General features: G+C 46.8%; 2 protein-coding genes across 3 annotated transcripts in view; both read left to right on the forward strand.

Annotated features, from left to right (window-relative positions):
* Nucleotides 1-104: 104 nt before the first annotated feature.
* Nucleotides 105-19,095, forward strand: LOC111853612 (organic cation/carnitine transporter 2-like). Of its 2 annotated transcripts, XM_023830717.2 has the most exons (11): nucleotides 105-5,176; nucleotides 5,433-5,687; nucleotides 5,769-5,872; nucleotides 13,238-13,392; nucleotides 14,511-14,682; nucleotides 15,056-15,194; nucleotides 15,990-16,084; nucleotides 17,112-17,326; nucleotides 17,519-17,701; nucleotides 18,010-18,145; nucleotides 18,324-19,095. In XM_023830717.2, the coding sequence occupies exons 2-11, from the start codon at nucleotides 5,439-5,441 to the stop codon at nucleotides 18,424-18,426; spliced, it is 1,551 nt and encodes a 516-aa protein (XP_023686485.2). In that variant the 5' UTR covers nucleotides 105-5,176; nucleotides 5,433-5,438; the 3' UTR covers nucleotides 18,427-19,095. The 2 variants fall into 2 exon arrangements, with proteins under 2 accessions (XP_023686485.2, XP_023686484.2); XM_023830716.2 differs by having other exon boundaries at nucleotides 105-5,687.
* A 2,890-nt stretch (nucleotides 19,096-21,985) lies between these two features.
* Nucleotides 21,986-27,210, forward strand: part of LOC111853604 (storkhead-box protein 2-like) — a 38,251-nt gene continuing 33,026 nt past the window's right edge. Inside the window, exons 1-2 of the mRNA XM_023830690.2 lie at nucleotides 21,986-23,001; nucleotides 23,188-23,642. Coding sequence (XP_023686458.1) covers nucleotides 23,318-23,642 — 325 coding nt within the window. The 5' untranslated portion in view covers nucleotides 21,986-23,001; nucleotides 23,188-23,317. The remainder of the gene's footprint in view (nucleotides 23,002-23,187; nucleotides 23,643-27,210) is intronic.

The raw sequence follows: 27,210 nt of genomic DNA on the forward strand, positions 1-27,210 counted from the left end.
GGTGTGCAGTCCACTTTGTCAATTTATTTATATAGCACATTTAAAACAACAGCAGAAGTGCTGTAACCAAAGTGCTTTACATAAAACAACCATAAAAAAACTAAATAAAATTACTAGCAATAAGTAATCAAATGTCAAAATCAAAATACAGCTAATGATGCTGACGTAAATACAAAATAAGAGGAAAAAAACATCAATATCAGCAATCACAAAAAGCAAGAGAATACAAATATGTCTTTAATCTAGACTTGAATAGGTAAATTGAAGGAGACTCCTTAATAAGTTGGAGTAAGGAGTTCCACAGTTGAGGCGCAACAGCTGCAAAAGCCCTGTCTCCCCTTGTTTTACATTTGGTATGTGGTACAATAAGAGACAACTGACCAGAAGATCTTAGATTTCTGGATGACTGGTACAGAATAGTGATGCTCCGATTGATCGGCCACCGATCATGATCGGCCGATATTGGCTAAAAATAGCTTGATCGGCGAACCCCAAAAGCGCCGATCAAAAAAGCCGATCACTTGACGTAAATTACTCGCGCAACTTTTTCACACGTGCATGCACGGCGCACAGGTAAACAACAGCAGAGCGGAGCTTACCAGTGGCAACATGAGTTCTCCCGTCTGGAAGTTTTTCAAAGTGTCCGATAAAGATGTAAAGTTAGCCGTTTGCAATGTATGCCGTGATGAAATCCCTTGAGGTGGAAGCAAGCAACGGCATTTTAACACCACTAACATGATTAGGCATCTTAGAACACGCCATACAACTGAATATGCCGAGTATGAGAAAGTAAACCACTCTACTCTCGGGGAACATTTCATGTGTTGACCCTGGAGGTGTCAGGCAACAGTGCTGACCAAAGTGTCACTGCCCCTCCTTCAGTGTGGGGCGCCAAGTGTCAAGCGCTTGATTCTTCAAGATCTTGACTGTAGCCTATTTCTACAGTTTTTTTTTTCTCAATATAGTTAATTTAGAGTTAGTTTCATTTCTACAAATGGTGCAAACTCTGCTAGATTATAGATAAAAGATTCTCATTCCCCTGCCATTCTGTGATCGGCAGTGATCGGCAATCGGCAGATCATGATCTTGGTGATCGGTGATCGGCCCAAAAAATGCTGATCGGAGCATCTCTAGTACAGAACACACAAATCAGACAAATAGGCAGGCGCATTCCCATGTAATGATTTAAAAACTAATAGCAAAATCTAAAAATCAATTCCAAAATTGACAGGCAGCCAATGTAGTGAAACTAAAATAGGAGAAACAGAATCATATTTTCTTGCTCCAACTAGAAAGCGAGAAGCAGCATTCGGTACCAACTGCAACCTACGTATCAAGGATTTATTGATTCCACAGTACAGTGATTTGCAGAAATCCAGATAAAATAAAATAAAAGCATGAGTCGCTTTCTCAAGATCCCCATGAGATAAAAAAAGGTTTGACCTTAGCTAAAAGACAAAGTTGAAAAAAACAACTCTTTACTACGGAGTTTATCTGCTTCTAAAATGAGAGGCGGCTGTCAAAAATAACCCCTAGGTTACGGACATACGGTTTGCTAGAATCTGAAAAGGAACCAAAGAGTTCACGACCCTTTTGAATTTTAGCAGAAGGATCAATAATTAACAATTCAGTTTTGTTTTGATTAAGATCGAGAAAATTATCAGCCATCCTGGATCTTAGTTCACAGAGACAATTTTTCAGCTGGTTTATTTCCAAGCTACTGACAGGAATGTAAACCTGTGTATCACCAACAGTGAAATGGGATGTTGAACTTCCTGAAGATAGCACCTATTGGTTTTAGATAAATTGAAAATAAGATCGGGCCCAATATAGATCCCTGAGGAACACCACATTTAACAGGTGCTGGAGACGAGACAGTATAATTGAATGACACAGAGAATTGTCTACCAGTGAGATATGATTTGAACCAGTTAAGAGCAGCACCTTTAAGCCCAACCTGTTGTTCCAGCCTTCTTAGCAGAATGCCATGGTCAACAGTATCAAAAGCTGTAGTGAGATCTAGAAGGACAAAAACTGCCACCCCACCTGATTCAACAATGAGCGAGATGTCATTAAACACCTTCAGAAGAGCTGTCTGAACACCATGGAAGCGTCGGAAGCCAAATTGGTGCATCTCAAATAAATTATTATTGTTAAGATGACCAACTAGTTGATTATGAATGATTGTTTCTAAAAGTTTAGCCAGAATAATCAGTTGTGAAATTGGTCGATAGGCCAACACTCCAGGATCTAGATCTGTTTTTTTCAGAACAGGTCACACCACTGCCTGTTTGAATATGATGGCACCACCCCCTCCCTAATGGACATATTAATAATAACTAATAAGAGAGGGCCCAGAACATCAAAATCTTCAACTAAAAGGCATGGGGGAATAATATCTAGAGGACAGAATGTAGGTTTAAGTTTAACCACGGTACTCTTTAACTGTGAGAGTGACACAGCCTCAAAGGACTCAAATGCAATGTCATGATCAACATCCAGAAGTGAATAACCAGCAGGAACAATCCCAGATTGGATAGCATCAGTTTTACTGACAAAATATGAAAGAAACTGCTCACATGAAAGAGTACTAATAGATCCTGTCTCTAACTGAGGGTAAATAACTGCGTTAATGGCCTTATATAAAACCCAAGGCTTGTTAGAGTGAGAAGTTTCCAAATCGGAGAAATAGTCTTGTTTAGCTTTGATCACTGCCACTTCAAAACAAAGAAGTCCTGAAGATCTGTTTAGACACAGTTAACCTGTCTTTCTTACAGCGCCGTTCAGTGATTCTACATTCACTGTGCAGCTGACATGTAGTGTCATTTAACCAGGGAGCAGGTTTTCCGTTTTTTTAATAAAAGCACCATTATTTCCAGGATGCCTATACACCACTGCAGACAGCAAGGAAGGAGAGCTACATACTTCAAAAAGTTGCAGTTCTAAAACACACTGTACAACTGCATCGTTCTGTACATGCCTGCCTCATAATGTGAGCCTACACCACAGTTCAAGCAGGGAGGCATAAGCGATCACAGCCAGGGGGCGGTCTCGGTCTGCATGTCATTATTACATCACAGTCAGGGGGCGGTCTCGGTCTGCATGTCATTATTACATCACAGCCAGGGGGCGGTCTCGGTCTGCATGTCACTGTTACATCACAGCCAGGGGGCACTCTGGGTCTGCATGTCACTGTTACATCACAGCCAGGGGGCAGTCTGGGTCTGCATGTCACTGTTACATCACAGGCAGGAGGCGGTCTCTGTCTGCATGTCACTGTTACATCACAGGCAGGAGGCGGTCTCTGTCTGCATGTCATTATTTCATCACAGCCAGGGGGCGTTCTGGGTCTGCATGTCATTATTACATCACAGCCAGGGGGCGTTATGGGTCTGCATGTCACTGTTACATAAAAGCCAGGGGATGTTCTGGGTCTGCATGTCGCTGTTACATCACAGCCAGGGGGCACTCTGGGTCTGCATGTCGTTGTTACATCACAGCCAGGGGGCACTCTGGGTCTGCATGTCACTAAGGCTTCGCATTCTATGAATTACACTCTGAAATGTTATCGTCTGCTGAAATTTACAGGAAATGTGAACCATGGCAGACGTCGTCAGTCTGGAGTATTAGATTATAAAACACTTGGCACTTGGCCAAAGATAAAGCCCCCCCAGCGAGCAGGGAATTTTTAAGCCAGGTTCCTTAGTTGGCTGTCAGGATACCAGCCGCTCTGCGGATAGGCCTCGCACTGCTGTGGATAGGCCTTGCACTGCTGTGGATAGGCCTCGCACTGCTGTGGATAGGCCTTGCACTGCTGTGGATAGGCCTCGCACTGTCCAAGCAGCTGCTTCACATCACAAGGGCTGTAGCATTTGGCTCGAAAACCTCTATTTTAAGGAAACGTTTAATAAAGATATGTCTTAATAGTCCGACGTCTGCAGTGAAACCATTTCTGAAGCTAAATGTGCTCCTTCCAGACAGATTCCAGACTGGAGTGAGTAAGTATACCAATTATCATGAACCCTTCAGGCAAACACTCACCACACACTAAGATGCTACTTATAAAATCAGGATTTATGAGCACATGACATGAAATAACCTGTTTGCACTAGATAGGCACAGATCTCCGGCAGATTGTGCAATAATTAAAAACCAGAATTTCCGTGTGAAAGTTTGTCCCTCTTGCTCATCTGTCTAGTGCTCAAATTTTTGTTTTGGTTTTACAACAACCAGTCCATGTGCTGGAAGGAAAACTGTCACAAACTGCAATAAAGAGCACGACCTTAACCAGTAATCTGGAAATTGTATTTATATGGGAGCAAAAGTACACTAGGCAAGCAATAAATAAGACACCTGTGGTTTTAGTGAGCAACATAAAATATCCACAATCCACAGAGTATGTGCTTCTAGTGCTCTGAAGCCCTTCTCTTCTGTAAAACTCCCTTTCAGCTGTGTAGGTTCTTTTAAAAGCACGAGGACTCGAACCAGTGCTGAAGGTGGAGCTTTAACCTTGTCAGACTCTGCTGAAGGCCTGATGAAACGCTGCCGTGAAGCAAGCTGGGTTTTAGCAAGGAGCTCAGGGTCTTTCATGGTACTGTTTCACTGGCACCTAACTAGGGCCAGTGATAGTTCCAACTCTCCCACTTCAAGGCAGCAGCCTCTGTCCCCTGGAACATTTTGCTGGGCCAAGCCCACCTGCCCACACTTGGCTACATAGCTACTTAAACATTAACACCAGGCTTTCGGCGTAACACAGGGCATGCCAGTCAGATAAAAGGCCATTTCAAAGAAAAGGCACTGCCGTTGTTTGTTTTGACACACTAATTAAACGGAGAGAGGCATGCATATGAGTCTGAGAAGCCTTCAAAGGAAAGGATGACCTCTTGATGACTTAAAAAAAACCAGCCATCTCAGGTGGTGTGTTGCTGGGTGCATAGGCATCTAAATGGTTATGCAATAAAGTGAGAGAAGTGCAGAGTACAGTGTGAATGTCACGCTACGGCGTGCAGGTGAGCGGGGAAGCAGCAGAGTAACCCAGGAATACTCGAAAGGGGTTTTATTCTGTGCTGACAACAAGTAAACAAGAAACAGCATGACACCACAATGACTGATCTGGGGAAGACTGACTGAGACTCGGACTAAATACACAAGACAAGGAAAAAGGAATAGGCAACAGGTGAGTACAATCAGGAGTTAACACAAGGTAATGAGGTGGGCGTGGCACACACGAGGATCGTACGGAGCTGGGCGTGACAGTGAAGAGTCTGCACACTGTTATTTAGAGCTCATCTGACAGAGAGAGTCTCAGCTTGTTCGCACACTTTTCCAAAATTGAAATGGAAAATTATGAAGAAACCACGTCATTTTTAGGGGAGTGGGGGCGTTTCCAGAAGTGCATCTTCTTTCTGCTGAGTCTAACCTTCATCCCTCAGGGCTACATGAGCTTGTCGATGGTTTTTCTGGCTGCCACGCCGCAACACCACTGCGTTGTGGTGTCCTCCACAAACGGCGAGAACATCAGCGACTACATCCCGCACGAAGGGACGATCGGGGACCGGGCGCTCAGCAGGTGCAGGCGATACAAGCACCTCAATCGGTCCGCGGCCGGCTGGGCAAACGAAACGGAGGGATGCCTGGACGGATGGAGGTTCAGCGCCGACACGTACAAGTCCACCATCGTGACCGAGGTACGGGGGTCTCGGGGGGCTGTGCTGTCTTAGTGGGGCCGCTCTTCATGTCTCTCTTATGTTTCTGATGCAAACTTGCAGTGGAGTTTGGTGTGCGAAGATTCGTGGAAGGCGCCTTTCACCACCTCTCTGTCATTTTTTGGGGTGGTGGCAGGGTCGCTGATATCCGGGCCGATCTCTGACAGGTGAGGAACGGCGGCGTCACGTCATATGACAGGCACTTCATGTTGGCAAATCGCCATTTCTCCTGTTCAGTATATGGTGGTGAGCAACAGTTACAACCTCAAACTTGGGAGTAATCAGTGGAACTGCTGCAATATGCAGGCTGAATGTGAAGTGGTATGAAATATTTACTTGATCACACATCTGCACTCCAGACTCCTGAGCCATCCTACAAGAACTTCACTTTAATCCCTTTTATGGCATAAAGTAATCAAATCATTTCAAAGAGAATTCATTCTTTTGGTGTATTTAGAGCGGTATGTGTCTATGTGTATGTGTGTGTGGATTATGTTTATATTACATTGTGGGGACCAATTTTGAGGTCTGAATGCAGTCAAAAAACTCTCATTTTGGTTACTTATGGTTAAGGTTAGGGCTCGGTAGGGGTTAAGGTTGTCATGTTGGGATTAGAGTTTTCCCCATAGAAATGAACGGGGAGTCCCCACAAAGATATAATTACAAACGTGTGTGTGTGTGTGTGTGTGTGTATACTTTTCTCATACTTCAGTGGGTTCCCTCCCTATGGGAGGTATTTTCTGCAAAAAATAAAATTAAAATGAAAATGATAAAAAGAAAATACAATCTCCACTTTGCCATTGTCACGTTTGGCGAAGGAGGCGAGCAGGAGAGCAAGCCAGAACTTCAGGTAAACTGGGTTTAATGCACAAGAGACGGACATCGACGGACAATACAATGCCGGATCTGGCATACATGGGGAGACGCGGAGTCATATACACAGAACAAGGCAAAAGAAACAGGAAACAGCTGGGCACAATCGGGGAAGCACACGTGGATAGTGAGGGGGCATGGCACACACTAGGAGCGGACGGAGCGGGGCGTAACATAACCCCCCCCCCCAAAGGCACGCACACCGGGCGCGCCCGAGAGGAGGCGACGGACGGGACGAAACTGGGGAACAGGACCTGGAAGACAAAAAGCAAAACATCAACGAGGGACAGGGAACAGGACAGAGACACAAAACAAGAACAAGGACCAAAAGAAAGACAGGACCTGACAGAGGACGGGGAACGCAGACAGACAGACCAGGAAGGGAGACACAGAAGAAGGGGAGAAAGGCGGAACAAAAGGGCCAGGAGTGAACGAAGGAGGCAGGGGGGACAGACGGGAACGGAGGAGGGACAAGGGGAGCCCGAGAGAGCCCAGGCGGGCGACGGGCAGTGGCCGGAGGGGCCGCAGGGGAGAGGGAGGAGGGAGCAGGAGGGGACCACCCAGTGAAGGCAGGCAGGAGGGGGAAGCCGCGGCAGGCGGAGGCGCAGCCGGAGCCGGCGAAGGCGCCGTCCGACGCTCAGCCGGAGCAGGGGGGCCCGGAGGCGGCCGACACGGAGCCGGACCGAGGACCGGCACCGAGGGACCAGGGGGGGACCCGGAGGGGACTGCCGACCCCGAGGACCCGCAGGCAGCCACCGAGCCACAGCCAGGGGCCGAACGGGCGAGCCAGGGGGCAGGGAGGGTGGGACCCGGGCCCGACGCCTGTGTCCCCGTCCCTTCCCGGATACAGAAAGGCGGGGTCCTGGGGGGTGTCGGCCTTGTCGGGGCAAGGGCGAGGGAGTCAGGAGGGAGGACAGAGCCGGGCGGACAATTGTCAGGGCCTCTAACGAGGCAACAGGCGTGGCCGCAGGCGGGGCAGCTAGAGCCGCGGGCGTGGCCGCAGGCGGGCCGGGCAGGAGGAGCGGCTTCAGGCAGGGCCACGGGCAGGACAGGCGAGACAGGCAGTTCAAGCGCCGGCAGGACAGGCGAGACAGGCAGTTCAGGCGCCGGCAGGACAGGCGAGACAGGCAGTTCAGGCGCCGGCAGGACAGGCGAGACAGGCAGTTCAGGCGCCGGCAGGACAGGCGAGACAGGCAGAACAGGAGGGGGCGCCTCAGCAGGCGCCTCGGCCGTGCGGCCAGTAGGGGGCGCCTCGGCGGGCACCTTAGGCGTGCGGCCAGCAGGGGGCGCCACGGGCAGAGCGGCTTCCTCCGCTGCAGACGGAGGCGAAGCCAGGCCCTCGGGCAGAGCTGCAGCAGGCACCACCAATTCCTGACCAGCAGGGGGCGCCGCCATCACGCGGCCAGCAGGGGGTGCCGCCATCACGCGGCCAGCAGGGGGCGCCGCCATCACGCGGCCAGCAGGGAGCGCAACCGCGGCCACCTCAGGCATTGCCGTAGGCAGAGCGGTGGCAGCTGCAGGGACTGCATGCGGGTCAGGCAGGACAGGCGGGTCAGGCAGGACAGGCGGGTCAGGCTGTGCCGCTGGCAAAGCGGCGGAAGCTGCAGCAGGCGGTGCCGTGGGCAGTGTGGTGGCAGCAGCAGTAGCATCAGGCGCTGCTGCGGGCAGAGCGGCGGCAGCAGCAGCAGCAGGCGTTGCCGCGGGCAGAGCGGCGGCAGCAGCAGCAGCAGGCGTTGCCGCGGGCAGGTCCGGAGCAGGCAGTGCGGCCAGTAGGTTCGGCACGGGCGGCAGGAGGGGCGCCGAGCGAGAAGGCGTTGTCCCTTTAAGGGCTCTCGAGACCCGGGGAATGCCGTCTCTTACGGCGCGAATTCCGCCATGCCCCAGACGCTCCAGCCGATAAAAGTAAGCTTCCATCGGAGGTGGCTTCTCCGGATGGGAGCTCGCCAGGCGGGTAGCGGTGGTGTCATCCCAGGCGGGGAGCAGAGAGCAGGCTCCTAGGTAGAGCGTTGGGGCGGCTTCCGCCAGCTCTCTGCTCCGCTTCTCCCAGCTGCTTGTTACGCGCTGGCTCAGGCGGCGAAGGCATTTCCGTGCCCTCGTCAGCGGGTATTCCTGCCCGGCTGGGCGTTCCCTACCGAGCAGGTCCGTGCCCTTGTTAGCCAGCTCCAGGGCTGTCGGGTCTTCCTGGACCTCGGGATGGGATTGCCAATACACAAAGTCTTGCAGCAGTCCGAGCCGGTGGTGCTCGGACTGCTGCTTCGTGCTTTCGGGGAGATCCGGCATTCTGTCACGTTTGGCGAAGGAGGCGAGCAGGGAAGCAGGAGAGCAAGCCAGGACTTCAGGTAAACTGGGTTTAATGCACAAGAGACGGACATCGACGGACAATACAATGCCGGATCTGGCATACATGGGGAGACGCGGACTCATATACACAGAACAAGGCAAAAGAAACCGGAAACAGCTGGGCACAATCGGGGAAGCACACGTGGATAATGAGGGGGCATGGCACACACTAGGAGTGGACAGAGCGGGGCGTGACAGCCATTTACTTCCCAAAGTCTGTGCATAAAAATCCTGCACAAATTAAAATTTAAATGAAATAGCACTATTTGCATTTTAATTTTCCACTCATGTATGAGTCAGATGTGAGAAATTGAATAATAAAATTAAAAACCCTTTTTGTCTTTTCATTTCCTACTTTGGCTTTTCATTTTCAAGTTCACTACATGCAAATATATGTTAATCGGAGCGGGGCGGTGGGCGGAGCTACTGATCACTGCTGCGCTTCTCAGTGCGTTTGCCGATTCCTTTCTTCTTGTGTTTCTTGCCCGTATCGCCCAAACTAATGGCAAAGTCACACTCGGCTTAAGTTAGCTACTAGCTACAGCTTCCGATTCATTTAGCTTCTTATTCGTAGCGTCTTATTTCGGGGCTTAAGTTACTTGCAGCTTCCTTATAGGGGAGTGTTCGAAGCTGCACATGCTGTGCAGTTTTTAGTTAAAACATTTTGAAAATACGAAATTAAATATTATGTCGTGCGATATAATGGCAGGTATGCCATTGTAAGGAAACACTGAAATTAGCCTGGGTCAGACTGCCATGTTTTCAGCTAGGTAGCTATCTGGCCTAGGCTAATTTCAGTTTCATTAGAGTGGCATGCCTGCTGTTTACTATGCATTTCATATTTACCTTACCCAAGATGAATAAGACCTCCGAATTCCATTTGGAAATATGGCTTCTTATTCAAATAAGTGTGAACAATTGATCAAAGTGTCATGCGACCAGTTTACTACGGTGGCCCCTAGAGACAAAACACACACACAAAAAAAAGCAGAAACAAAATGAAAATGCGCTGCAAATTAAAAAAACACACGCAAAAGAAAAAGCAGAAACAAAATGAAAATGCGAAGCAAATGAAAAAAACACACGCAAAAGAAAAAGCAGAAACAAAATGAAAATGCGCAGCAAATTTAAAAAAACACACGCAAAAGAAAAAGCAGAAACAAAATGAAAATGCGCAACAAGTTGACAATCCCAAACCGGAAGTGCTCCACCACGCTAGGGGGCGCGGTGAGCTCATGTGGCCCAGTCGCTACACAGTAGTGATGGGAAGTTCGACTGAATTAACTGATTTGATTCTTTCGAGCTGTCCGTTGTAATGAATCGATTCTAAAATCGATTCTGTGATTCACTTTTTTTCCCGACTTTTTTGCGCCTGACCGTATGACTCAACGAATCATGGGATCGGATAATAAATCAAACGGTGTCTCAAGGTTACGTTATTTGACTGAAAGATGGGGCTGGTGTTCAACAAAAATGTTCAGCTGGACTAATCACAATAAAAAAAACAATATATAAAAAGCAGAAAGGGTGTCGATGCTGAATAAACACGCGTGTATATATAGTTCTTATTTTCTTTACTTTAGCCAAATTCATGTGCATGAGTATCAAGGACTACATCACAGTTAACAACTGCAATATTACCAATACAATCACACACACATACAATGAGCATGAGTAAACTTGCATACGTTGTTGTGTAAACGTCAAAGTTAATAAATATCTTTCGTTTTTGATGAAAGACATATGGTTTTATTATGCAGAAATGCAATAATTTACTGTTGTGATAAATGATGAACACAGGGCTGCCAACTCTCACGCATCTGGCGTGACACTCACGCTTTCGGACTCTCACGCTCGTGCAAGAAATCTTACGGCAAATTTATATTATTACATTATAAACCTAAAATTAGCTGCAGCAAAATCGTTGGGGTAGTTTGCAAACCCTACAGACCATTTACAAGGGAATAAAACTGTCACAAAGGTGTAAATGCGTGTGCGGACTTGTCTGAAATCGAAAATCTCACGCCAACCGGCTGACCAAAGTTGACAGCCCTGTGAACAGCTGCGTTCATTTTATTCCTTTCAACAGCGTAACTGCATTTCCGCAGCAAATGCCGCGAGGGCTCTTGGGATCGGTTCGCAAACCATTCGTTTTAGTCACCGATCGAGTGTCCGAAAACCGTAAGTTCGATTTGTTCATCGAACGGACTCTCGGACACTCCATCGGCGACTCAAACGGATGGTTTGCGAACCGATCCCAAGAGCCATTGCGGCGTTCACAACAGTAAATTATTGCATTTCTGCATAATAAAACCATATGTCTTTCATCAAAAATCAAAGATATTTATTAACTTTGACGTTTACACAACAACGTATGCAAGTTTACTCATGCTCATTGTATGTGTGTGTGATTGTATTGGTAATATTCGAGTTGTTAACTGTGATGTAGTCCTTGATACTCATGCACATGAATTTGGCTAAAGTAAAGAAAATAAGAACTATATATACACGCGTGTTTATTCAGCATCGACACCCTTTCTGCTTTTTATATATTGTTTTTTTTATTGTGAATAGTCCAGCTGAACATTTTTGTTGAACACCAGCCCCATCTTTCAGTCAAATAACGTAACCTTGAGACACCGTTTGATTTATTATCCGATCCCATGATTCGTTGAGTCATACGGTCAGGCGCAAAAAAGTCGGGAAAAAAAGTGAATCACAGAATCGATTTTAGAATCGATTCATTACAACGGACAGCTCGAAAGAATCAAATCAGTTAATTCAGTCGAACTTCCCATCACTACTGTGTAGCGACTGGGCCACATGAGCTCACCGCGCCCCCTAGCGTGGTGGAGCACTTCCGGTTTGGGATTGTCAACTTGTTGCGCATTTTCATTTTGTTTCTGCTTTTTCTTTTGCGTGTGTTTTTTTCATTTGCTTCGCATTTTCATTTTGTTTCTGCTTTTTCTTTTGCGTGTGTTTTTTTAATTTGCAGCGCATTTTCATTTTGTTTCTGCTTTTTCTTCTGCGTGTGTTTTTTTAATTTGCAGCGCATTTTCATTTTGTTTCTGCTTTTTTTTTGTGTGTGTTTTGTCTCTAGGGGCCACCGTAGTAAACTGGTCGCATGACACTTTGATCAATTGTTCACACTTATTTGAATAAGAAGCCATATTTCCAAATGGAATTCGGAGGTCTTATTCATCTTGGGTAAGGTAAATATGAAATGCATAGTAAACAGCAGGCATGCCACTCTAATGACACTGAAATTAGCCTAGGCCAGATAGCTACCTAGCTGAAAACATGGCAGTCTGACCCAGGCTAATTTCAGTGTTTCCTTACAATGGCATACCTGCCATTATATCGCACGACATAATATTTAATTTCGTATTTTCAAAATGTTTTAACTAAAAACTGCACAGCATGTGCAGCTTCGAACACTCCCCTATAAGGAAGCTGCAAGTAACTTAAGCCCCGAAATAAGACGCCACGAATAAGAAGCTAAATGTATCGGAAGCTGTAGCTAGTAGCTAACTTAAGCCGAGTGTGACTTTGCCATTAGTTTGGGCGATACGGGCAAGAAACACAAGAAGAAAGGAATCTGCAAACGCTCTGAGAAGCGCAGCAGTGATCAGTAGCTCCGCCCACCGCCCGGCTCCGATTAACATATATTTGCATGTAGTGAACTTGAAAATGAAAAGCCAAAGTAGGAAATGAAAAGTCAAATTGGAAAATGAAAAGACAAAAAGGGTTTTTAATTTTATTTTTCAATTTTTCACATCTGACTCATACATGAGTGGGAAATTAAAATGCAAATAGTGCTATTTCATTTAAATTTTAATTTGTGCAGGATTTTTACGCACAGACTTTGGGAAGTAAATGGCAAAGTGGAGATTGTATTTTCTTTTTATCATTTTCATTTTAATTTTATTTTTTGCAGAAAATACCTCTAATACCCTCCCACAGTCCAAAGGCTGCCCATAGTGTATAAGAGCTTAGGTCTGTGACTGGTCTCCTAAAATTGTCCTCAGTGTGGCAGTGAGTGTGTGCTGCCTGTGACGTGTTGGCATATTGCCGCGGGGGCCCCAGTCCCATGCCCCAAGGCTCCCCATCACCCTGGACTGAATCAGCAATTATAGACGATGACTGGATTAAAACCAAAGTCAGCTATATGTTACTTTGAATTTACCATCACTGAAATATTGTTTCTTCATACTAAAATTGCTCTACATGGTTCTGTCCAAGTCCAAGCCACCAGGTCACCTACTGTCACGCGTGATTCTCCCAGTGACCTCTGCTGCACGCACTCCTCTCTTCCTCAGGTTTGGCCGGAAGCTGGTTTTTTTTGTCAGTCTGGTGCTGCAGAACACATTTGCCCTGCTTCAGGCGCTCTCTAGCAGCTGGGAGTGGTACTGCACCTTCTACTTCTTCGTGGGAATGGCATACACCTCCAGCTACATGTCTGCCTTCATTCTCGGTAAACTCCTTTCTGTCCGGTGTTTGATATAACAACAGTGGCTTAATAAATGTGTCGGACTTTAAACTGTAAGAAAGTGCCACCACACTTGCTGAGCTGTCCCTCCCTTAACTGCCACTTCAGTGCTTGTTGCTTCCATGATTTACCAAACCAGTATTATGTGGCCTGCTCTGCTAACTGAATTTATTAAACATAAGGAAAAACTGCATTTATACAGAGTACACATCTCATTAATATTTTAGACCCGCTACTAATCTGCTTACCAAATTGTGAGCGTAAGTAAATGTGTGTATAGTACTGAACATATAGTGTATGGTGTCTGGACAAATGTTTCCGCCGATCACCTAAAGCCCTAGTGATAATTGTGCATGGGCCATATAATCGCGATGTAATATCGTGCAGCCATAGTCAAGTTAAGCGTTAAATAATCTCCACATCATAGGACTGAGAGGAAGAGGTTACTTAGCTCTCACCACAACCATATCCGATTGTCCATCAGCCTAAAATGTTTCCTGTTGGTTAATTAGTTGGTGGTCAGCTGGTAAACTCGATCAGAGAGCTCAACCTGCAACATGTGTTTTACTCTTCCAGTACAGCTCGTCAGACTGTGAAACGCTTTCATCACATTGCTTTCATGTTCTTCCCTGGAATCCATGATGAACCAAACAAATATCTGTGAATAATCTAGATCAGATCAGGGGTAGTTCAGGACACCAATTTCCTAGACAAGTTGACATCTTTATGAATCTGCCCTTGGGGCTCAGAACCTGAGCTGTTTCAGCGTGAAAGGCCAGGTTACTGCGACATGGGAAAAAAGTCCACCAAGCAGCTATAGTATTAACTTCTGATTTGCAAGTGCTGGCTTGTTAGGTCCTCTCAGGCCAGTGCAGGTAGTGTAGCATGGAGACGGGTGACGTAGAGTGCTAGGAACATCATACAGTCAAACTTCAATTTGAGATCTACTGCAGTACACTGAGAGACCAAGAATCGAGAGTGACAAGCACCCAAAGAAGTGATCACAAAGATGGCGGCAGGGCCAGAGTAATTCCAGAGCACACGCCTATCTTGTGCCTTGAGTAAACACACATAGACACACTTTTATTCTCATGTTCCGATAGGTTCTGAGCTGCTTGGTAAGTCCACCCGCGTTTTGTTCTCCTCCCTGGGGATCTGCATCTGCTACGCTCTGGGCTACACCTGTCTCCCCATCTTTGCCTACTTGATCCGGGACTGGCGGATGCTGCAAATGGCTCTGTCGGTTCCTGGGTTCCTCTGCGTCCCACTGTGGTGGTGAGTTCATAGTGGTTTCATCCTACTCAGTATTAAGGTTCTGTTTTGGACACTGACTGTTGCAGCCCTGATGTTTCATGGTTCCTAGATTTATTCTTCCTTGCTGCAAAAACCAGTATAGACCATATAGCTAATTACCAGCATGACCAGCATAATGTTGTGTTTTGGTGCTGGTGGACCAGCATCATTAATGAAATTTTGCTGGTGGACCAGCTTCATGTGCAGCTATGCTGGTCTACCAGCTACACCAGCACTAAACCAGCATTAGCCAGCTTGGATTCTTAGATCACCAAGTTAGTCTCAGAACTAGTAGGCTGAAGTTCCTTTCTGGGAAGAAGATGAGGGCCGTTCCCCTCAACGCTGGTTCCTTCAGGCTCATCCCGGAGTCCCCTCGCTGGCTGCTCTCTCATGGTCACGTGGAGGAGGCTACTGCCATCATCCAAGCTATCGCCAAGAAAAATGGTGTCAGCGCTCCAGAGGTTATCTTCAAGATGGACGATTGCTCTCAGCCGGTGAGCAGAAACCGACCCTGCAGGAGCAGGCACTGCCACAAATCACATTAAACTTGGCGGAGTATCGGAGGCAAGGTGACAGGGTGATTCTGAGCAAATCAGCTTAAACTGGGCGGAGTCTTGAAGGCAGGGTTACAGGGTGATCCCTAGCAAGTCATCTTAAACTGGGCGAAGTCTTGAAGATGGGGTGACAGAGTCATTCTGAGCAAATCAGCTTAAAATGGGTCGAGTGTCGATGCCGGGATGACAGAGTAATTCTGAGTTAATCATCTTAAATTGGGTGTAGTCTCAAAGCCACAATGACAGAGTAATTTTGACTTAATCATCTTAAACTGGGTGGAGTCTTGAAGCCAGGGTGACAGGGTGATCCCATGCAAATCAGCTTAAACTGGGAGGAGTCTCGAAAGGGGGGTGACAGGGTAATGCCAGTGTGTGTCTAGTTGTTGTGCCTTAAGCTAATTCTGTGGCTGTTAAGCAGCCACATATATCCAATAACATAAAACACCCTCACATCACCGCAATTTAAATACATTTATGTCTTAAAACATCAGGGGGTGTTCCACAAAGCAGGAGTTCTTGCTTAGCTGGATAATTTGTCAGATTTAAGGTAGTCTGGGCTAAATGTAAGGGAACAAAGTCTATTTAGCTCAGACTACCTTAAATCCAGCAAGCTATCTGGCTAAGCAAGAAATCCTACTTTGTGGTAACTGCTATTATTTAACTGCTTGATGTTTCATTTCTGGATGTAATTCTGATGTGCTGCAGGACTCTCATCAGCTGTTTTTTTTTTTGCAGCTGAGAAAAACAGAGCCTCAGAGAGTGTACACCATTGTCGACCTCGTCAGAACAGCTAATATCAGGAACATCACTATCCTGAACACCATTGTTTGGTAAATACTGCCTGTTTATATATGTATAAATATCTAAAAAAGGCTATAGTGAAATGACCTGTATATAAATATTCTCACAATTAGATAAAATTTCTGAAATGAGAAATGTACATGCTGGGCTATCCTTTCTCAGCTGCTGTCCTTCATCTGGTCCCTGGAGGTCAGAAGTTGATAGTTCAGATCCAGAGAGTAAAAATCCAGACCAAGATTTTGCTTCAACCAACCAGTTGAGAATAAAGAGTCACAGAGTACTCAGCTGATTGGTTGAAGCAAAATCTTGGTCTGGATATTTACTTTCTGGATCTGAATTATCTACCTCTGCGTGTCACAGATCTGGGTGGGTTAGGCACGGGGGCGTGGCATCAGGCAGGTAGGGATCAGAATGTCCTCTGACCCACTGACGGCTCAGAGGACAAACGGGGACTTATTAACAAACAGAAAAAACACTTATAGAACAAAAACAGTCCACGAGGGGTCAAAAGTAAAAGGGGAAAACCAAAGACTAACTACAAATGGGGCAGGTAGGTAACATACATCATAAGACATCAAACAATGAACCATGAAACAATTAACCAATCAGGGAGAACACACAAGGACTAACGTAAGAAAACAGGCAACAGGGGAAACTAATCATTAACACAAGAAACTCAGAAACTAAAACAGGGAAACTAAGAACTGACAAAGAAACAAGGAAAACAGAATCTAACACTGGGAATAACAACGACCAGTAAAACACAACTAAGGCACAAAGCAAGAAACCAAAACTGAATACAAATCACAGGACTAAGCTGATATAAATGAAACACTAGGAACAAAAAGACAGAGAGGTTCACAGGCAGCTGCATGCTCAAATCGATGAGCCAGGTGGCAAACAGGGAACAGGGGAAAACAAAGGGTAACAGGAGGGACAGGATGGCCAGCGATCCCTGCTGGCCAAATGGGGAAGGGACACGAAAGACTGAGACAACAGGAGCTGACCCTGACACTGCTGGAGGTGACTCCCTCTCCTGTGTCTCCTAACACACAGGATTGTCACGTCCATGACCTACTACGGCCTTTCCCTGAACACCCCCAACATGGGTGGGGACCCCTACCTGAACTGCTTCATCTCCGCCGTCACCGAGATCGTGGCCTATGTGGCCACGTGGCTCTTCATGAGATACACCGCCCGCCGCTTCACCCTCATCTTCCTCTTCCTGTTGTCGGGGGTGACGCTTCTCGTCATCAAGTTCGTCCCTGATGGTACCGGTTCAGACCCTTGTGTTTTGAATCTGTTAAATCTGCCGCCTGAAGGTCCCTGCAGCAGTACAGGCTGTCTGTCCTGGTGACCGCATTTACACGGTGATCTCTGAACTTAGAGCACCATCAAATACGTTAAGGTTGTTGTTACGATTTGGCTTAGGTTTCGGCCAGTAACTGGACTGTTGTGTTCAGAGCTGGACGCGGTGGTGCTGGTGCTGGCCATGCTGGGTAAAGGGGGCATCACTGCAGCCTACTGCTTCATCTACATCTACTCCATGGAGATGTTCCCCACCGTACTACGCAGCACAGGCGTCGGCGTTATCTCCACCGCCGGACACACTGCCAGTATCCTGTCCCCTTACATCGCCTACATCGGTACGTCTCTTGTCATCCTTTTATTTTCGATTGATTCAATCCCAAATCGTTTCCATCCTGACAAGAGCTTACAGCAGCCATATTGTAGCCTCATTTATATAATGGTAGTTTGAGCTTTTTTCAGTCCTAAAATGGATTATCCCCCCATTAGCTGTTATTATACAGTGTTTTGGGGTTTAATTTGAAACTTTTTATATTGTTTCAATACATATTATGAACATTCTCCTCCCAGTTAGAAGCTAATTATCCAAATCCACTAGTAATGCTGGGCAGATTCAGTCAAGGATTGTTCCGTTTTCTGTCCTTAGGAGATTACAACATGGTCGCCCCCTACCTCCTGATGGGCGGCGTCACCGTCTTGGTGGGCTTCCTGAGTCTGCTGCTTCCCGAAACCAAAGACAAAGAGCTTCCAGAGCTCATCAGCCAAGTCAGACCCATCATGTGGTGCGGTTCAGAAAGTCACCCGTCGTGTTTACACGAACAGACTTTATTAAGGCCAGATCATGCATTCTTCTAAGTGAAACTGCATGATGAATTTAAAACATGCAGTAATGCATGATATCCATGGAAACCCGTGAGACGTGTGATGCAGTCTCCATATGATGTGTGCTTTCTCCCCCAGCAAATGTGTGTCAGAGGACTTAGACAGCTGTTGGACAGAGATCCCGAAGCTGGAGACTGGAGTGGTCAAGACAGGCCGAGATGGCAGCAAGTCACATGACTAAATGTCACACGTCACCATCATTCAAGCTGCTGTTCTGGACAATAAATATTATTCCTTTGGACTGGAGATCAGCTTTTATTTCTTAGTTCTGGTATGTTCTGTTTTTCCTGTCTTATGTCTCACCAGAGCCTGGTTTTGGTTGTCTATCATAGTGATGGTTCGCCCTTCAGAACAGATCATCCAGATCAGGCCAAAACCTTCGTATTGGAGGGCCATAAAAGCTGAGCATCTTTGACGAGAAATTCCAGCGCAGAATGACACAGAGTTCATGAATTTACAACATCACCGGAGGAATTCTCACGGACATTATTAACAAAATGTTATTTTTTACCACAGACCTGGTATTTAAAAACTTACCTTTCATAGTTTTTTTTCCTTAATCAGAAGCTTTTGCCACAAATACATTTGTCCACAGGGTGATAATTCGTGAGCAGCACTGACGGACGTGATGCCTGGATCATAACAGTCCGTTTCTACATGTGGCTACGCGAGAGCCACGCCTGCAGGACTGAGTCATATCTAATGACCCTCGGGTGACATTTAGAACATTCTAGAACTCATCATTACATACGCTGGACTGGCCTTCCTCTTGAAGGTCTTGTTGCTCATCATCTCCTAACCTAATGCAAATGTTCAATAAACACTTCAGTCAGAACTTCTCATCTTAAAACAGGGTGGTTTCTATGTATGATTGCAAATTGCCAGCAGAGGGAGCTGTCTGGAAAAAAAAAGTGAAAACTCACACTCAAATATAAACCAGAGCTACAAGGTGTGGGGAATTTGGCTACAGACACGCATTTTAAATATTAACTCACCTGTTTCCTATTGTGTTTAGAAAAAAAGTAAAAGATTTTACCGCCCTTTGTGTTAATTTGCATGGGGACCGAGTTGAGCAGGATGTAATTGTGAGCCAAAGGCTGTGTTAAATACCATGCAGATTCATCAACCAATCAGGAAGGCTACCAGCCTTAACTCATTTGATGGATAATTCTGTTAAGTGGAAAAACACTTCTACCCTACCAACGAATAAGCAAATTATAATTATAATACCAACAATAAACAAAATCAGCCCAGTAGCACCAAGTCAAGTCAAGTGGGACTTTATTGTTGTGCCAACCATACACAAGTATATAGTGGTACGAGATATTCTTCTCCCCAGACCACGGTGCAACATAAGACACATGGGGGGCTGCATGTACACAATTATAGGGATAAAGTGCAGATTAAGTACATAAATGCAGACACGGGGGCTTGATTCAGACCACACATGCACAGTATATACATGGATAGACTATCTGTACATAATCTAACAGCAATGTAAAATATGTAACATGAATGATGGTACTGCTTTTTGTTCACTTTCTGTGTGACCTTTCTGATTGACCCTTTATCCATTGATGACACTGACAAAATACGTGTTTCTGTGTTATTCTGCTCTCATGTCACCTGAGGGCCTTAGAGTGTCACCTTTGATGTCTGGGGCCTTCTTTGAAAAGCATCTGTCCTGTATCTGAATCCTTCATTCCACGCAATGGCAGGTTCAAAGGTCACAGTCACAGATCAGCAGAGATGCTTCACAGTGGCGTCATTTTCATCACTAATGACATGGGGGTTAGGTTTAGGCTGGTGACGGCCATGATGGGGGACAGAAAGACTTTGGGGCAGCAGGCTCACCTTTGACCCCCAAGAACTTCCTCTGTCCCTGGAAGCTTGTGTATGCACATGTGTCTGTCAGGATCACTGGCTCCTCCCCTTGCCGCTGGGCTGTAACCTCGAGGTAGCTGAGGTTGCCTGAGAGGCCGGCACCTTCTCCGTGACACACTAATCTCAAACCCGGAGAAATGCTGAGAGTCTGGGACGACAGCCAGCAGGGGCAGGGCAGCCGAGCAGAAGGTGTCCCACCGAATAATCCGAGCCGCATTCCATCACCTCTCCCATTTCCTACTACAGTGTCTTACACTTGGCTACAGTCCCTCTTGCCGGCAGGAGGTTTGGGGTCACTCGGCCCTGCAGGCTGACGGCTTCTTTACACACGCAGCTGTGTTTCTGCAGTATTTGTGTCCCCCCCCTCCAGACACAGGTGACTAACGGCAGGAAATTAATTTTTAGAATCTACATTCTGGTACCACAGAAATGTCACTGATGGACACACAAAGCCCAGTACTTTTGTATCATTCATTAAAAACGAGGCAGAGAGCCAGTGAGAATTCGAGAAACATCCAAGCCGGGGGGTGGGGGGTGGTTAGACACCCCAAGAGAGTAAATCACACCCAGCCCTTCGCAGAATGGTTTCATACCAGCCAAATGGGTGGGACTCTCCTCGTTTTTCAGAGACACAAGTATATCCGTTACACAAACAGATCACAGTGAGGTAGCCTGGACTCTGGAATTTGGTGGTGAGGATTCTGGTAGATTTTTGCTGGTGATTCATGCAGTCAAGGGTAAAAGTAGCACTGACATCCCACTGAAAATGGCAACAAAAGGCCTTTGTTACTTTTCCAGATGCCTTAACTGGCGCGGCCTGGCACTGATCAAAAAGAGGAGGACCTCACAGCCAGCGATGAAAACAAGAAGGCAGCAGCAAAACAAACAGGAGCACACACTTTAATGTAAGCTGCTAGGGAGTGTAGGATATGGAAACAGGTCTGGGGCATAAATGTTATCTAACAGTCCTGTACGGTCTATGTTAAAATTCCAGTGGGCTGGAGAAGGTCACTGGCCAGCACTTCACCCTTGAATGCTCCACCTCCAAAGGTCAAAGTTCAGACTTTCAAGGCAAGTCATTATTCCTTTTGCCTACTAAAAAAAATATATACATATATACAAATTTATCAAAGACCAGCTTGTCATAATGTGTGCCACAAATCATACATTGCTGTTTTACAGAATAAATGCATATTTTTCAAAAATGGGCATAAAATATGGAGGGGATGGGGGATTGTAACCCCCACCCCAATAATAAAAACCAATGCTTGCCCCTTGGATGCCCTTAAATTGGTGGAGACTTTAAACCCCCCCCCCCAATGTTCATCTCATAGCTACACCTTGGTTGTAAGGTACAATCTCAGTGCAGATTGACTGAATCAAGCCCTCAGGTCTGCAGCCTACATGCCTACCTCCGGTCAGACAGATGCCACAGTGCAATATGAAATGAGCCTACAGTAGCAAAAAACCTGTGATGAACTGTCCCGGTATCTGCAAATAACTTCTAGCTGCATTGTTGCCATGGGCAGGTGGTCCAGTCGGTTTCCAAGAAGCCATAAATGCTTTATTTCGTTTCTGTAGAGGAACATTTTCATGTGCGTCATTGCACAGCACGGCTGAACCTCACAGCCGTTGGTACCGCTATATGTAACCGCACCATGCGCGCCTATCTATTTATAAATGTGAATGAAGGAGAAACACTGTTAAAAGTTGTATGATTTTTATTTGACGAACAATCAATGCTCTTATTGGTGAAAACCCGGGGACGGGGCTTCCACCCCGCGCGCGAAACGGTTGGTGGCGCGCTTGCGCGCATCCGGCCTAGTAAATAGTTCCTCGCGAAGGGTCGGTCCGGTTTGGCTTTTTTTTATTTGCGGCTCCGGGTCCCTGCATGTCTGAACTCGGTTGGGGTTTTTGGGCTGGTTCTAGTGCCCCCAAACGCTCTGTTTCCCGTGTACTTCCCCCCTCACTTCACTACAAACTTTTTTCCTCGAAAGCGGTTCAGGTATAAAGTGAGAGCCGATAATTCCCTCAGTAAATGTGTATAATGAATGGTTTTACTGAGATCCTTACTGTTTATCTACTGCGACGACGGACCGCACGTTTATGGAAACCGCGGCCGGTGGGTCGGTTGCAGCAGGTTTAGTTCTGGAATAATTTACTCGGTCGATGTCTGTCAACGTTTTAATTTGACACAGGAGAAATAACTGACATTATACAGCAATAATACTGATGTAACCGAAGACATGGACGTGAAAGGGTCTATTTTCAATATTTAATCCTCTTAGAAAAGTAAATGTTTATTTTGCTAGAAATGACAGAAGCCGCAGACGTTTTAGTGGCTGACATGTATCCCTCCTCCTTTAAGCCGGGTCCGGGGGTGTTGGAGACGTGCTCCACCCGACGTCCGTAACAACTCGGGGCTCCTCGCGAGTCCCCGCGCCGGCTCACCTGCCGGTATACAGGCGGCTCGCGCTCGCCATGTTTTCCGGCGGCCTCCTCCTGTAGGTGGAGTCGTGAGAAACATCTGGCGGCTCCGTGTCTCCTTCGCGTAACACGGCCGCTGGGAAGCAGGCAGCGCGTCTCTCTCGCCGGCAGTCTCTCCTCAGACTCGTGCTGCTACCTGCGGTGACCGCCGACCCCGCTGGGCACCTAAACGGGCGGCTGTGAGAGCCGCATTCGTGGGGAACACCTCCGTTTCGGGAAAGAGGTATGCTCAGCCGCGGCTTGCGAACGGATCGATGAAGTCATTGCAGACCGACGGAACCAAACCAGGACTCTTCTCAATGTAAATCGATACACTTCACCGGAGGAGCTTCCAGCACCTGAAGACGACACCGTAAAGTGGATCAGAACCACAGGATCCTGACGGGTAGGTGCGGAGCGGCGGTCGCCCGCAAGCCCAAGTGATTTCTGGACAGCTGTCCCTGCCCGGCTTTGCTGGATTATGCCTTTGCGTTCAGCCGCGTCTGAAGACATGTCTCTGTGTCAGCTATAGACTGAGCTTTCTTCAGTTTATTTCTTTCTAATTCGGTAACGCATCTGATTTATTATGCAGATAGGATCCGGTGGACGGACACCAAATGATCACTGTCGGTTTTAATTGCCCGCCGGGCCGTCGGGACCATGCGATCGAGCCGGGAATGTGAGACGGGTCGCGGCGGACGCGGCGAGTGATGCGCTAAGAGATGGATGAGTTTCTGCAGATTGCCCCCCACTCCTTGGCCATAGTGCTGTGTCGGGTAGGCGACGATGAGGAGTCCCCCACCGTCACCGAACAGCTGCAGCACCACCACACGGGCTACGAGATTTTCGCGGACTTCAAAGCGGAGAACATGCAGCACTTCTGGAATAAGAAAGTGACGGACGCTATTTCAGAGACCTTCTTCCTGGGCTGGATCGACGAGCATGTGCTGCTCATCCAGGGCAAGGAAGACCACCTGGAGGTGCTGAGGGAGGGCTGGATGCGGAGATCCCTCAAGCCGCCTCGGGGTTTCGAGATCAAGTGCCTGGGTAAGTGAACATGCCGCTCTGCTGGGGGCTGTAAACCCACTTGATGAGAGCTGTGCAGGACCTTGGTTGCTGAACCTATCACTGTTGCACCTTGACTTTGTTCTTGCATTAGAGCTGTGATGGGATTTCCAGAGGTCTGAGCGCTCCCTATGGTCATCCTATTGTTTATTTTACCATGTCATATCCCAGCTGCGAATTTGTGAGCTTATTGGTGGCACAATGTTGATCACCTAATCTGCCTGTCCTCCTTTATTTGATTTGGTCACTTAGCTTTTTATGATCGGTGCTTTTACACCATCCCTGAGTGTTTTTTTCCTCTCATGAGCTTCTCCTTGTGACTGGAGGTTTCTGAGAGGTGGTTGTAATCTTCAGGTGAATACCTTGAAGCTGGCCCGGTACTGATGCAAGCATTTCTTCAGGTTCTGCCTGCCCTGCTCCTCTGCTGGTTAGCCTGCTTGGTGTTAAGGGTGAAATGGTATAAGGCAAACAACAGTGATTTAGGGACATCTTTAGCATATCATCAGTAGCACTTAAAATTGGCTCCTTGACAGCTGTATGCTTCATGGCTTAAATGCCTGCTTGCATATCGCTTTGGATAAACATGTCCGCGGAAGGATCAGTATACAATTACAACAGGTTCTTCTTTATCCAGAGGTCCTACTAACTACTGAAATCATGGGAGAAAGCTTGTATTGTAGCAAGGATGTCCAACTTAGAGCAATATTATCCAAAATCAAGTATTAGTATTTTCACTCAGATCAGACCACCAATGCAGTGAGTGTTTTGATGACATTTTGCGCCTTCCCTTTCATTTGCCTTAATTCTTGTGGTCTTGGGTTATAATTTGAGTGAATCCTTCCAGGGCTGACTCTTCTCATTCTGCAGTTTTATGAATATTAGTTTGTGATTTGTTCTTACACACATCAGAGTCTCTGCTTTTTCGGCTGTTTGATCCCAGTGTCCTTGCCCCCACTCACTCCACTGGTGGGAATAATAATTGCTGCAATAGTCGCTTAGATTACCTTTACCCAAAAGAGTTAATTCTGTGTTTACAGCTAGATTTGTTAGTCGAAGACACTGGGTTAGGTAACTTTTTGATGTAACTCAACAACTTGCAGTTTGCGCGGCTATAGGTCACTGAGACCCACTTTGCCCCCTTCTTTTCGGACACGGTCCTGTGTAGACTTGACACACCAGTGAGGAGTTTGATGGCAGGCTGGAGGCACAGTCTCCTTGGAAATGCTTGCCTGCTCTCCCGTAGCTCTGCTGAGCAGGTCCAGGCCAGTGTCCGCGTGTCTGCGTACCTTCTCATTCAAGGGCTGCACAGCCCTAAAACTGTGGTAACTTTGTCTGGACTGCTTTAGGTTTTTGGTCAGTCTATAGCCATCCCTGCTGCAAGATCTCATAATGCTTCACATATGATAAGCATAGCTCTCTTGAGCAGCTTCCTGTATCCTTGAACAGTGTTTAGATGCCCCATTCCCCCCCCCCCCCCACCGGGGTTCAGTGGTGATGCTCTCTGTGCCTCTTGTTCTGAACAAGTGAAGCAGGAATTGGAATTCCTCAGAATTGCAGCCAGAAAGGCTGGATGGTGGTGTTCGATTGGAGGTGAGCTCTGTGGAATTAGAGGGTGTGCTGGGGAGGGGGTAAAAACACCCCAGGGGGCTTTTCTGGCGATCTGTCAGCTGTCTGCTTACTCAGGGATGAGTAAACATGGAGTAGTCAGACCTCAAGGGCTGCAGTGTCGAGCAGTCGGCTCTCCTCTTAAAAAAAACACCAAACTTCTCTAACCCTCTTATCACAAAGTTCTGTCCATTGTGTAGAGACTGTGTCTGCCTACACAGATGTCCAGTCTGTGCGGATATCATTGCATTGGGAGTTCCGGAGTGTTGAGGCTCTGAATGGTGGACTGATAAGGCCTATAATGTTTAACCAGCAGATAGGGGGAGTGTGCATGCACTCTCATAGGGCTTCTTTCACGTTAACCTGGATGTCAGAAATGCTTGGACCCACCCTGCCCATGTGCTGGGCAAGTGATTTGGTTAATGTGTTACTACAGTGTACAAACTCTGCATGCTGCATTTGAGTGTTGATCACATAACTCAGACTGTGTGTTTGGTGCTGCACTCCTTTAATAAAGTGACTCAACTACTCGACCATGGAATCAGGCTGTTAGATTACTGTTTTTCCTTTTAATTTTGCATATATACATTCTGCTGACATCAGGGGAGGAATTTTTTATGCCTTTAATATAAGGATGTGAGAGATCTCAGAGGGTTCCCCCTCATGCTGTATTACTGTCCTCTGCGGGGAAAAAACAAGTTATTTTGATATTCCAGTCCACCTGTAGATGGTGCCGATTGTACAACACTGTGTGTGTGTGTTTAGCTCTGCCTCTGTTTTTTGGGGGTTTGTGCGTTTTGATTTCATTATTGTTTTCATAACCCCCCTAAACCCAGGCTTAGAGCCAAGCCCTTATAGTGGTCATAGTATTAGTCCTGTTCCATTCATTGTACCTGAAGCGTGTGCTGGTGTTTTGAGATGTGGGTGGCCGGCAAATACTTGACTGATGGAAGAATGTAAGTTGTGTTGGGAGAGAGTAACTCAGGGTTGTCAGGCTGGTCTTTGTTTAGTTGGGGGCTTGTGGGGGTATTGGCACTCAGATCAAGGCCACATTCCCCCCTCTTTAAAATTCTCTGGATTGTTTAAATTCTTAAGGCCATAATTATTAGGCCTGTTATGAGAACCCATAGTGTCTGTACCTGTTAACTGGGAATAATTCCTCACTATCTAGCAGAAACCTGAAACAATCCACATCATTCCTTATAATATCCCTTTGCCTTCCTCAGTAATAAGCAGTCCCCCCGATCCCTCCCCTAACTTAGATATGTTTGCCTCTTTGTTGCCAAGGTAACCTGGCTTAACAGGAAGCACGGCTCTCTCACCTTTGGCCGGATCAAACTGTAAAGCCGTGTGTGCAGAGGTTCTGGTGTTGGCTACGGGTGGGTTTTAACCAAAGTGGTGATTAGGGATTCTAGGGAGCTTAACACAGCCCTCAGATAGACCTGAGATGGGTGACTTTAGTTTAACCTGACTGTCTCGTAGCGGAAAGGGTAGTGGTCATAACCTGGGAAGCATCTCCTCTCATGCCGACTCTCCATGTCTGTGGCCTCCATGCCAGCATCTAAACAAAGGCCCAGAGGAAGGCTGGAGGCAAGGAGAGGGGAAGCACAGCCTGTCAGGAAGGAGACCCCACCCGCCACTTTCTACTCAATGGCAGGAAACGAGTGGAGGAAGGGCCGGAGTGGAGGGAAAGCTTTGATTGTTTTGTTAGAGAGCCTTTTTTTATGTTTCACCAGAGGGTGTCCTGGTACCTGTATCCCAGGGGCTGGAAGTGTGGGCGTTGTTCAGGTAGCCTGATCTTATTTAATTAGACAGCTTTCTGCAGTTTATTAGTCTGGTTAAGAGGAGTACTGAAGCTTTGGTTAGGGAGTCTGCAGGATGATTCTGTGAGTCCTTCTGTGTCCCTCTTGATGGTGTCAATCATTGGTGAGCAGAGGGAAGCATC

The sequence above is a fragment of the Paramormyrops kingsleyae genome, chromosome 25 (assembly GCF_048594095.1).
Source record: "Paramormyrops kingsleyae isolate MSU_618 chromosome 25, PKINGS_0.4, whole genome shotgun sequence".
Lineage (NCBI taxonomy): Eukaryota > Metazoa > Chordata > Actinopteri > Osteoglossiformes > Mormyridae > Paramormyrops > Paramormyrops kingsleyae.

What these genes read in the sequence shown, in the direction of transcription:
- LOC111853612 (XM_023830716.2), top strand. Translation starts at nt 5,337, where the DNA reads ATGGAAAATTATGAAGAAACCACGTCATTTTTAGGGGAGTGGGGGCGT. An exon ending in ATCCTGAACACCATTGTTTG is followed by an intron (nt 16,085 to 17,111) that starts GTAAATACTGCC and finishes CCTAACACACAG; the next exon opens with GATTGTCACGTCCATGACCT. An exon ending in CATCAAGTTCGTCCCTGATG is followed by an intron (nt 17,327 to 17,518) that starts GTACCGGTTCAG and finishes TGTTGTGTTCAG; the next exon opens with AGCTGGACGCGGTGGTGCTG.